Consider the following 12,807-nt stretch of genomic DNA (forward strand, 5'->3'; position numbering starts at 1 on the left):
TTTGTTCTCCTTCCTTCCTTCCTTCCTTCCTTCCTTCCTTCCTTCCTTCCTTCCTTCCTTCTTTCCTTCCTCACTCATTCTGGATCCTCCCTGCTGTTCATTTTTGCTCCTCCTCCCAGGTCCCTCATTTCAAAGTGGCCCCAGAGGAGTTTGTCAAGTTCCAGTTCCAGAGATTCACAACCCTGAACCTCCACCCTAGCAACACAGACATCAGCGTGGCTGTAGCTGGGATCCTGAACTTCTTCAACTGCACCACTGCCTGTCTCATTTGTGCCAAAGCAGAATGTAAGTTTCTGGGGGCTGGCGCCACACCCCAGACAGTCTGGGCTTGTTGATTTCAACTTGACTGATTTGCCCCTGGCTGGAAATATGCCAGGAAGGAGAGGGCTCTCTCGGATCATGGGGCCAATAACCAAAGGATTCTGTTATTCCTATATATGCTTGGCTGTTTATCTGTGTGTATGCACGCATCCATGCATGTATGAGAGAGCGAGCAGTCCAGGAGAACCCTTTGGCAGAATTCCCTAGGCATGTGCGAACCAGAGAGAACTGGGTTACAAGGAGACTGGCCAACCTCCAAGCCTTTTTGCATCTGCAAACTCAATCCCCACATTTTCAGCCTCATCGTTAAGGAATTACAAAGAGAGAGAGGGGGAAAATATAAAATTGGATGCATTTCTATTTGATGGGTTGAAGAGCTTCTTCTCCTGGAGAGCAGGTTTTGCTGATAGAACAAGATCCAAGGTCAATTCCTGATAAAGTATTTTCTTACAAATGCACGTTTTGGAAATGTGTTTCTCTGACTCTTAGACAATTGTGACAAATTTAGCACTTATGAGATAAAGCTAATCTAAGTAGGCACTTTCCAGAAAACCTGTGCATCCGTGTGCTCCTAGTGATAGCTGCACTTCCACATGTGGTCAGGCAGGTGCTGTCACCGGGGGCCAGTGTCCGAGCCCCAGGCATCTGTGTCTTATGCAGTTTACCTGTGCAGGTCTTATTCTGTGAATCTGGGTGGGCTGCACTGGCAGAGCTGTGCCTTTTCCATCAGGGCTTCTTTCAATGGCTGCTCAAAACTGCTCTACATTTTTCCTCTACCCTGGAATCCTGACAGCATCTATAAACAAATGCCCCCTTCCTGTCAAGGGTGAGAACCACCTTCTTTACCACGCCTTTGCATCTGTGGCTTCCACATGTGCATTCATTCATTTACTCAACATAGGGTGATGATTTCTCTGTGCTTATAAGAGAAACAAAAGTAACTGAGTCCTAACTATGTGTGCTTTTTACATAGCTTATTTAATTATTACAACAACTCAGTGAGTTTGGAGGTGTTAGAATTCCCCATTTAAAAATAAAATAAAATTTAAAATCCAGTTTCTCCGTCTCACCAGCCACATTTCAAGTACTCAATTGCCACATGTGGACAGTACAGATATAGACCATTTCCATTATCGCAGAAAGTTCCATTGGACAGCACTGCTTTGATGATAACTGTTTTATGAACAAAGAATTTTGTGCCCCGCCCCCCCCGCCAAAAAAAGAGAGAAATGTTAGACAACACTTTGTTCTGTTTCCCCCTTGTGGAGATTCACAGCATTCATTAGCATAGACACTGAATTGTCCTATTGCCAAAATGACTATTTTACCTCTTCATCTTCCAGATAGGTTTGACCATAAGCCCAAAAGTATGTTGATCTGAGAGCCCATAGGATGCTAGTATTTGTGGTTGGGAAACATTGTGGGTAGCCTTCTTCATGTGGGATCATTGCACTGTTAAATAATTCAACAGAATGAAGGATTCTCCCCTGGAAATTTCTGTCACAAGTCCATACAGGCAGAACTGAACTGGTGTATCCCACGCACACACTGAGAATGTTAGGAGACAAAGGACAGGCTACAGATAATCTCCAGGCCAAGATTCTCCTGCAGTCTTTCTCAGTACTGGGTACAGTGTCTCAACAACTGACAGGAAATTCTTTCTTGTGTCTAGCCACAGTTCCTCTTGCTATTACCCCGAGCCCTGTTTCCTCTGTGTCAGTTCTTCCTGGGCTTTGGGAAGTAAGTTGCTCAGATATTTATTAAGCATCTACAATGCACTGGGCACTATGCTAGATTCTGTTGCCTCCTAGCCCAGGGCTCTTTCCATTAGAATTATGATATTCCTTGACATTCAAAATTCTTTACATATTGTAAAGCACTCTCACTTATGTTTTGCCATTTTACCTCCCCCTCCCCAATCATTCTAGAGCCAAGGAAACAGTCTTGGAGCTATTAGGGGACTTGCCTAAGGTCACACAGCTGGTACATAGCAGAGTTAAGACTAACTCAGGTCCTCTGACTCTGAGCCAGGCCTTCCTCCTCTACAACTTCTCCCACCATCCTGGTCTTCACAAGTAGTCAGAGCAGCAGCTCAAGGCGGGCCCTTGAGTATCCTTTGAAGGACAGAGATCTCTCTGGAGCATCCTTTGAAGGACAGTATCCTTTGAAGGACAGAGATCTCTCTGGAGCAATGTGTCCTTTGTGTCCCGACCCGCAGGACCTAGTTATTGCGTAGAACCCGAGGAGGACCGTACCTTGAAGAAAACATGGGCGGGAGAAAAGAATGGAGGCAAGACAGTGTTCTGATCAAGCCTCAAAATTTTATTCAGCAGCAAGAGTATTTATACAGGGCTAACAAAGGGGGGCAGGGCTAGCTGGGCGGGAGAGTATCTGTCACAGGCGCATTGGTTCTTAGCTGGTGGGGTGAGGAGTGGTAAGGGTTAGAGGGAGTGGGAGTGAAGGAGGGAACTGTAACTCTGGGCTGGGCTGACTGCTAGGGGGCTAACAAGATGCAGGATGCAGATAAGGCCTCGCCTAGTCACAAGATTCTTTGTTCTTAGTTTTGGCTCCCAACACTTTGCTCTCTTAAACAGCGTGTAAGGGATGGCTAAGCAGAGACACAGACCAGGAAAGGATGAGCCTGCCCAAGTGCCAGAGAGGCCAGCCCACAGCCCAAGTGGGACCCATCAAACCAGAAATCGCCACCTCTACTTGGAGAGCCTATCCACTGAGGCTGCTGAATGACTTGTCCCACCAACTAGGGGCCAGGGAAGGAAAGTGGGGTAGAGAAGTTTAAGGGCAAAGAGGATTAAAATCTAATCAAAGGATGAAGAAATGAGGGACTGAAGGAAAATGCAGCTCAGAGGTTGAGAGGAGACACCCTTCTATCTTCCTTATTAATTCAGGGATGAGAGACACTGAAAGTCAAATTAGGAACAGGAATTTAATTCTATTTTTCAGCAGTCAAAATTAGGCATGATGGAGATCATTCCATGGGGAATCATATCACTTACTCTCCTTCTTCCCCAAAGTAATTTTTTAATAAGCTAGTTTGGAAACAAGTAGAGTCGTATTGTAGATTACATTATTTTCTTTAATAGGAAAAATATAAGAACATCTGCAAGTGCCTACTTTTCATAAGGCTAGGGGGAGGAGATGTGATGAGGAGCCTGGGCATGGCTGTCCTGGTTATCCCCACAGAGCCTGGGGGCGTTTGCTGTTTGGGGTTGTCCAAGGAGAGTTGGGAGTTCTCACTATGGCATTAAGGCCCCTTTGGTGAGATCACCTACCCCTGCCATGGAGCTACCTTTTGAAACTCTCAGGATGGACCCAAAGCCTTCAATTCCCTGGGGTCACAAGTATAATATAGTGTATCCATTCCTAGCACCTTAGTGCATAGTTTAAATCATCTTTACTTTATGTTGCTAAATATTTTAAGATCCTTTTTGTGGCTACGTGTCCTGTGCCCCTACACCTTCTGCCAGTTATTTACTGCCTGTGCGATGATCTTGCAGAAGTGACTGAGGCACTCTCTAGTTTCTTGCTGTGTCATCTAAAAAATGATGACCAGTGGTTTCTAAATGGGATGATTTTATCTCCTTCCCAGGATGGCTGAGGGGGTTAAATAAGATAACACACACAGAGCATAACACAGTGTCCATACCTAGGGAACAAGTGGTATACAGGAGATTCCTTTCCTTCCTTCTTTGGATGCCTTTGAACAAGGCCAATTCAGGGCCTAGAGCAGAGTGATCAGAGTTTGACTCTGTCCTTATACCATGCTTGTGTTCGCTAATCTTGGTCCGAGTTGTTGGAGAGGAGCAGACTCTGATCTTCAGAGGAAGAAGTGCAGCTGAAGAGAAATGCAGAATGGTGCAGTAAAAAGAGAACCATCTCTAGAGTCAAACCAGGCTGCTCCACTGCTCATGAGCTGGGTGGTATTCAACAGGTCACTCTACCTCTTTGAGCATTAGTTCCTGTGTAAAGTGGGGACAATAATGCCTCGCAGGGTAATTGGGTAGAAGGTATCTGGACCCAGAACATAATACACATTGAATTACTCTTCCTTTTTTCTGCAACCCTGTTTGTACCCGAAGGGTGTGGAGCTTGGGAGCATAGGGAATAATATCCAGTGCCTCTAGCGAGAGTAATTGGGGCAGTAGTGTGCCTTCCCCATGTCGTCCCCAGGAGGTACTGTAGGAGGCCTTTTGCTCATAGTGATATTAGACAAAATTAACATTTATTGAGCAGTTATTATGCAAAGGATTTTAAATTACCTCATTTAAACCTCAGGATAACCATTTAAGATAAGCTCTATAAACATTCTCATTATATGAAAAGAGAGATTAAGTTCATTTTCAAGGTTATATGATTCTTCTTAGCACTTCTCCCTGTCTCTCTGAACACTGTGGAAGAGATAGACGTGAGGGACCATCTTTCCTATTTTATGGGAGGACTGAGACTTAACCATGCCAATTTAAGTGGTGAATCAGAAGTCTGAACTTGAAATCAGAAAACCTAGATTTGGATCTTGGCCTCCCGAGTTCTCTAGCTCTATGGTCTTAGTCACTGCCCATCTCCCACCTCAGTGATTTGATGTCTACCCATATAAGTATAATTTAATATACATAATATAATATGGATATAATAATGATAATGCCTGCCTCCCAGGATACTTGTGGGAGTTAAGTCAATTATATTTGAAGGAGCTTAGGACACACTGAAGGCAGTTCTCTGAGCAGGGACACCTGCCGGGCCCCAGTAGCTGAAGCTCAAACTGGAAATAAACACTTTTAATTTAGGAAACCAATGTGAATGCAGAGGCCATGTTCATCCCATGGCCATTTTTGCCATGAGAGAAGGCAACAGCCTTGATGGCCAAGCAAGGCACAGATTGTCCTCCTTTGAGCAAGAAGCCTCAGCCTGCTCTCTCACCCTATTTCCGTCTCTTTCTCTGGCCCCTATGATCTGGCTCTCCCTGCTTGTTATGGAGCCAAAGTGCAGGATGGGACAAAACCAAGAAGCAAATGAAATATGTTGTTCAAGCATTTGAACTTTTTCTGTACCCCATTCCCCACAGGCAACACCTTGGACCCTCAACTCTTTCTTTCAGTCAGCATCTGTTCTGTGGAACAGGTCTGAAAACCATACACTCTGGGGCATGCATGCCTGACAGGCAGAGGGGCGCTGTGCACAATGGTGAACTCATGTTCCTTCACTAAACCCTCACCACAGTCCTCTGAGGTCAGTAGTATGCCAGCTGCTTCCCAAAAGATGTAAAAGTGATGCCCTTCTGGGAATATTAACATTTTGTAGAACCAAAGCCTGCAGCCAAGGGAATGAGCCAATGGAGAGGAAGGGATAGGATATCCGTTGGAATAGGTGTTTATTCTTATTTTTTTGATACAGGGATCCTCTGTGTCTTCTGAAGACCCTTCAGTTATGTATTTGTGTCCTTGTCCTATGGCCCTGTCCAACCCATGGTGTGCTTTTCACAGCCTTTCCATCCTCCTCCTATCTTCCTGGCCCCCTGCCTTTCATTTTCAAAAGCAAGTCTCCCTCCTTCTTCCCAGAACAGCTAGCTTGCTGAGTCTTTCATCCATCCATCCTGCTGCATCTTGAGTGAGACTAATAGGTTCCCAGGTCCCTTGCAGCTGTGGACTGTGCCTAGACCTTCTGCTGGGCCAGGGGTCTCGCAGAACAGGAGGATTGTGGGGGAGGTGGAGGGAAGCTGGAAAGAGAGCAGCTTTTAACCCCTCTGGTGGCAGCTGTCTTTGGCAAATCTCGTCGTTTCATTAAACAGATAGAAGTGAGGAAAATGTCAATTGGAAAATATCAAATTGCATTGACAGATTCCTAATATTCTTAATGTAATAAAACCACACTTTCTCTTCTGCAAATTTCTTTCATTGCCTAGAATAATAATGCTAAAAAAAAAAAAAAAAGTATCCTCTCCTGATTCATAGAATTAGAGAATCTGTGGGCTGGAAAGATATCAACATTCTTCAGTCCAACTTTTCATCCACTGGTTTACCCCTGGACAGCAGTCCTCAAGAGGGGCTTCAGTCATTCTTTGACTACCTCCGGTGTTGGAGAAATCATCACCTCATGTTGAAGCCCACTACATTTTAGACATATTGAACAGAGGTTCTTTCTTACACTGAGCTAAATCTGTCTCTCTGTGACTTCCTCCATTCATTGTTTCTGGGTGTAGTTCTGCCAAGAGCTGAAGAGCAAGCTGCCAAGAGCTGCCAAGTTTGTTTCATGACAGCCCTTCCCTCCCACTCTTCCTCAAGCCAAGCACCCTCTTCTTTCAGCTGCCCTTCAGATAACATATTTGTTCCCCACCTGGCACTGCCTCTCCCCTCAACTGTTAGGATGTAGAGTCATTTTCTTAACCTCCACAGTCTCTAGTTCAGTCCACCAGGAAGCACCATGCACCCTGCCTCACACTGAGGATGTGCAGAGAAGTTTGAATGGGATTGCTACCCAACATGGTGAAATAATTAATGTTTTGTGTGTGTGTGTGTGTGTGTGTGTGTGTGTGTGTTAATATGTATACATATATGCATATTTCACATAGATCGGATAATAAATATTGTAAGAGTTGGGAGATGGAGTGAAGAATGATTATGATGTGAAAGTGTGGGGAGGGGAGTGAATGGAAACCAGATTTGTGAAGCACCTTCTAGGTGACAGACACTCTTCAGCTTACTTGACATCCTCTTACTAACCCTGAAAGGTAGTTATTGTCCTCATTTTCAGATGAGGACACTGAGGTGCAGAAGGTAGAGAATTGCCCACACTAACTACCCAGCAGCGCTGGAGCCGCGGATCACTGCCAGACCTTGTGCTCCTCAGGTGTGGTGCGGACTGGGGAGAGGGGTAACTGATAGGAGATCCTGGGTGGGGATGCAGACCTCCCCAGACTCACTGCCCTTCTCCCCTCCCCCGTCTTCACCTTGTGTCTCATCACACAGAGTGTGCTGGATGAGATGAGGGAATAATGCCGCTTCTTTTTTAAAGGGCAGCAGGATGGGCATCCTGGGGATTGATTGGAGCAGAATCTCAAGTTTATTTGGCATCTGGGGGGCTTTTCCCCAGGAGCTCAGTGCACCAGCTGATTTTAAAGAGTGTGAAGAGTCCCTGGGCTGCCTTAGCCAGGCATCTCTGTGCTATCATAATTCTATTGTCATCCCCCAGGCTTTCTTGTCTCATCTCACTGAATTTCATTGCTCAGACTGAAGGATCCCAGGGGATTTGGCCTCTTTTTCAACCAGGCTCCAAAGAGTCTCTCTGCTACATGCCAGGAACCATGGGATAACCCCACTGCCACCTACCTTTACTCACCCCTCCAGTTGCAGTGCTCCCTCTGCCATAACATGCCAAAACAGATTATTCCTTGAGCCAAGGAGAGAGCTGAGACTCTGGGAGCTCCTTCTCTGTGGCTTCCTCAGGAAGGTTTGGCTCCTTGTTATGTCTTTTGGGCTCAGACCTTTGTGCAGGTGGGATTGTACTTTTCACATTGACAATGAGGAAAGCTTCGATGCAGGACAGGGCAAATCTCCCTGAGTTGGAGGAGACTTAACCCTACACCAAGAGAAAAGGAGGGTCCTTTAGTGGAAAGTGTGGAAAGAATTCAACATACACACCAAAGTTAGAGGCAAAAGGAAAGTTTATTAGAAAAGGGATGACACTCCACAGAGTGTAGTCCTCACAGAGGCAGAGAGAGGGACAATGAAAGGGACTCGGAGAGAGACAATAGAGAGTCAGAGTAAAGGCACTGACGGGATCACTGAGAGGAGTAAAGTGAGACATTGAAAAGCAGTGAGAAAGAGATAGATGGGGGCTGTGGGTTCAGGGAATTCAGTTTATATATCATTCTTTAGTTCCCATTTCCTTTCATATGGACATGCAGTGAGGAAGGAGAAGAGTATAGCACTGAAAAGGTAAGAATATGTAGAGTGAAAAGCCTGCCAGCAGTTCCCAGCCTTTAATCCATAGGTTCCCCATGGTTTTAGCCACAGAGAATGACTCTTGGTGCCTGTTTCCTCTTCACAGGTGTGAGGAACGGTTGTTAGCAATCCCAGCAGAAGTCTTCCTTTGTTCTGCAGGTGTCCTCCTGGCCTGGCTGTGGGGCTGATCAGCATATCACAGTCTCTGAATGTGACTTGATTAACATTTTTAATTCCTCCTCCTTACTTTAGTTTGGTGAATATTCTCTCCATTTTACATATAGGACAAAATGTGGCTGCCCCATAGAAAACCAGATTATTTAGGCCATCAAAGAAAATAGAGACATGATTTGAACTTTTCTACAGACTTAGATGCAAGTCCCTTGACTCTAAGCTCCTGGAGATCAGGGTCTGTATCTGATCCATATTCTCTGTTGGCATCTTGTTGACCCAATGCCTGGCAGTAAGGATGTGCACAATGAGTGTTGGCTGGACAGACTGTACTCATCCCTCTTCATTCTACCTCACTGAGTCATGCTTGTTGTTTGAGCTCTTGTGGGGATGCATAAATACGAGAGAAGTAACATTGACACTGTATATTCCAGTTCCCAGTGTGCTTTCACATAGGATCTCATTGAGTTCTGGCCTGTTGTACCCATTTTACAGATGAGGATGGAGCCTTGAAGAGGTTAGATGACTTCTCAAGGTCACACAGCCCATGGGGGCTGACCCCAGATCTCGAATCCAAATCTGCATCAGGGATTGGCAGGAAGTGCCCTGGTGCAGCATCAGTGCCACTCTTGATGAGGACCAGTGGAGAGGGGATGCAAGAAGCACAGATAGCAGTGGATCTTCAAGCCTGTGTCGAGGCCTTGTTGGGGATGGAGAAAAAGGCCAACCTGATGCTATGGCTTGCACAACTGGACTGTTTCTGCTTTGTAAATAACAGGCCCCTCCAAGGCTTCCTCCAACCCCACCCCACAGCCGCTGGTTCCCTGGAATGCTCCTCAAACTTCTTGACTTGGGGGTAGATGTTTGCACCACCTTCCCAGAGCTCCTGTCTCCATCATGCAAGGCCCTTGGGCTCCACTCTGCTTCCCTTTCCTAGTTAAAACAAAACAAAACAAAACAAAACAAAACAAACAACCCACCAGTTTAGGCTGTCCTCCCTAAATCCAGAGAAAATGCCCTGGGCCTCTCTGAGTTCTATGCCTGCTGCCTGTGATGTGTTTTGTCTGAAGAGGCAGCCTGGTCTCATGGGAAGAGGGTTGTATGAAGATGAGAAAATGGAAATTCTGATCTCAACTGTGTCCCTGTGTGACCAGGCAAGGCATTATCACCTCTTTACAAAAAGAGGGAGGTAATACAATGCTCTTCATAGCCCCCTCTTTCTCTTATCTTTTGATCTTCAAGGTTCAGGAGGGTCAATAGTCTAAGCAGGAAGAAGTCTCTGGGTCATATTCAAGATACTCTTGCATTTACTATCTCTTTAGCTAGCCTAGAAACCAGAGCACAGGGACCTTTGCCTGGTTAGAAAGTCAACCTTTCCCTTGCCATCCACGTGTGTAGAGCCCATGTCTGGGAGAGTTATTCATCTCCATGCCTCGTGTTCTCTGTGCTGTGGGATTATGATAATTTACAGGATTATTGTAAGGACTTAAATGAGATGAACCATGTAAAAGGTTTAGCCCATTACCTGGAATACAGTAAAGACTTAATAAATGTTACTATTGTCCTTGCTTTTGGGAGCAAATGCCTGTCTCTTTCCAATGGACTTGAGACTACTATATTCCCAGGAGACCCCTCCACCCTCCCACTGCCCCACCACCACCACCCACATACCCTTCTCCTGGCCTGCCTTTTTAAGAGACAAAGCAGAATTAAGACCCTTTTGTCTCAGTGACATCATTCTGAAACCCTTCCCCGCACCAATGTCCAAGGTAGCAAATAGCAGCGGGGAGGAGGGGAGTCCTTAGCTCTCAGTCCCAGTTTTCCTGTTTTGTTCTGGGCCCACATCAAAGCCTGTTCTTTTATAATCATAATAATACCTTATCTTAATGTAGCCACTATGCTCTGAGGAATTCAAAGGGTTTTGCTAGATCTGTTTTCCAGGCCTTGTGATCTTGAGGGAAATGCTCCCCCGCCCCACCTTCGCAATGGAAATGAAGGCAGTTACAAGACGAGATATAGCATTTATAAGAGTTTACCATGTGCAAGGCTCAGGCCTAAGTACTTTATGTGTTCCCTGATTTAATCCTTACCACAGACCTGCGAGCTGACTCCTGTTACTATTCTCAATTTTCAGATGAAGAAACTGAAGCCAAGAGACCCGGCCCCACAAAAAGGTCGCACCATGGCTAAGTTAAGGAGAGAAACCCCAGCCTAGTGGTCTCTGAGCCCAGGTCTGCCTGTCGAGTAGGGCTGTGAGGAAGAGTGGGAATTCTCTGGTCTGACTCAGGGGAGCCATACTCTCTTCTTTAAAGGAGCATTTTCAAAGAAGTTGTGGGAGGCCCTAGGAGCTTAGGAGCATTCTTTTTTATTGAAGATGGGATAATTAAAGTCCAAAAAGGTTAAGAAACTTGCTCAGGTAAAGATGCACATGCTGAATGAGCACAAGCAGTGGGGTCAAACCCATGACCCTGCCTCCAGCCCAGTTCCTCACTTGTCCTGCTTTGGCACCAGTATCTCCCGAGTGGCACTGTGGACTCTTAGGACCTTCATCCTCTCTTCCTTTCCAGGCCTTTTAAACTTAGAGAAGCTGCTCCGGCAATTCCTTATCTCCAAGGACACACTCTCAGTCCGGATGCTGGATGACACCTGGGACCCCACCCCACTTCTCAAAGAGATTCGAGACGACAAGACAGCTACCATCATCATCCATGCCAACGCCTCCATGTCCCACACTATCCTCCTGAAGGTGGGAGCCAGGCTGGGGCGGGGGGGTGGGGTGCTGGTGGCTTGGAACATCCTTCTCCCTCCCTCTGAGATTACACTCTGCTCCCTTTTGCCTTGGGTGTCTGTCCTCTTGGGCCATGATGGCCAAAGGAGCCCTGGGCTGGACCTGTGAACCCTGACCAACCTCTATATGCTTCAGTTTCAATGGGCAGCTCCCGAAAGCTGAAAGGAGAAAGCAGGATGATGATGTCATAAAAATATTTAACTCTTGGTGCAGCAGGGCAGCCACAAACAGACGCTGGCTAAACCTAGACCCTGCCAAGGGACCTGTGGTGAAGTCCATGGGTTCCTAGGAGGGTCCAGGTTTGTGGGGGTGGTGTATTTGGGTGACTTGAAGGGGAGGCCGTTTGTCAAATAGTATAGATTTCCATATTTGGACAACCAGGGAAGTTATATCTGTGTGTACTGCTAAATATCAGCCCTGTATGTAATCCTTATACATGTATCACATGTACCACAAAGTGCTGCCATATAATTTCCCAGTATAATCCTCTCAGTGACTACATGAGGTAGATATAATGTTTCCACTTGACAGATGAAGAAACTGAAACTCTGGGAGATTAACATCTCTTTGTTCAAGGCACAACCCTGTGAGGAGCAGAGATAAGCCTATACCAGTTGTATCTGACAGCAAAGCGGGTAGCTTCTCATAACCCTCTTCCCCGAGAATATAGAGGGAAGAGTGTCAGCCACTGAATCAGAACATACATGCATGGAAACTGGAACTCTGTGAAGCTTATCCAAGAGAGACAGAGACAGACATAGAGAGAGAGGTCAGGTGCCTGGGTACCCACCCTGAACAAACAGCTGGGCAACCTTGGAGTCACCTGGCACCATTCCTGGGCAGGTGGCTGTACTAGGCGTCCAACCCCAGACAGAATAGACCCTGCTTTCAAGCTCCTCCATGGCTTGTAGCAGCTCCCCCAGTCTTTTCAGGGGCATTGATCTCTTCTAATTCCATTTTAATTACATGTTTAAAAGCAACCTGTAGTCTTCCACTGGGAGAGTGAGATTCCTCCTTAACCTCCGCCAAGCTGTGAGGAGCCAGGCACTCAGATAATTTTCTCTTCCTCTCCTTCCCTCCCTCTCTCCTAACCTCCCATCCCCAGATAGTTTTTGTCTGAGTCAGTAAGAAATTTGAATGAATTCTCTGAGTACTGAAGACTGTTCCTTCAGCCTGTTGGTGTAGTAATTTTGCATAGTTCCAAACCCATGTCTGTCTGTGTGTATAGACCCAACTCACATACACACACAGAATTTTTCTCTTTTCTTCTTTTTTCTTTTTCTTCTCTTATGTCTAGGGCTAGAATCAAGGAAGTCATAAGTTTCAAGACATGAGAATTACAGGCTGAAGAGTCCTCAGGAAGGACGAGGAGTAGGAGTGAGATACATACTCCCGCAGCCCACTTGCAGAGGGAGGGTCAAATTAAACTTTTCCCCCTGTGATAGCAGAGCCTGTCTGAACAGCCCCCAAGTGGAAGTCTTTTAGGGGAAGCCCTTGCACAAGAATATTTCATGGACTCTAGCATATGCAATTCGTCAGCCTCTCTCTCTGTCTCTCTCTCTCTGTCTCTCT

At 46.0% G+C, this 12,807-nt stretch overlaps 1 protein-coding gene across 1 annotated transcript in view; it reads left to right on the forward strand.

Annotated features, from left to right (window-relative positions):
* The window catches only part of GRIK4 (glutamate ionotropic receptor kainate type subunit 4), a 307,264-nt gene that overhangs the window by 153,976 nt on the left and 140,481 nt on the right, over positions 1–12,807 (forward strand). The window contains exons 5-6 of the mRNA XM_006925242.1: positions 120–285; positions 11,015–11,193. Coding sequence (XP_006925304.1) covers positions 120–285; positions 11,015–11,193 — 345 coding nt within the window. The remainder of the gene's footprint in view (positions 1–119; positions 286–11,014; positions 11,194–12,807) is intronic.

This window comes from Pteropus alecto, unplaced genomic scaffold, assembly GCF_000325575.1.
Source record: "Pteropus alecto unplaced genomic scaffold, ASM32557v1 scaffold479, whole genome shotgun sequence".
In the NCBI taxonomy this organism is placed as follows: Eukaryota; Metazoa; Chordata; class Mammalia; order Chiroptera; family Pteropodidae; genus Pteropus; species Pteropus alecto.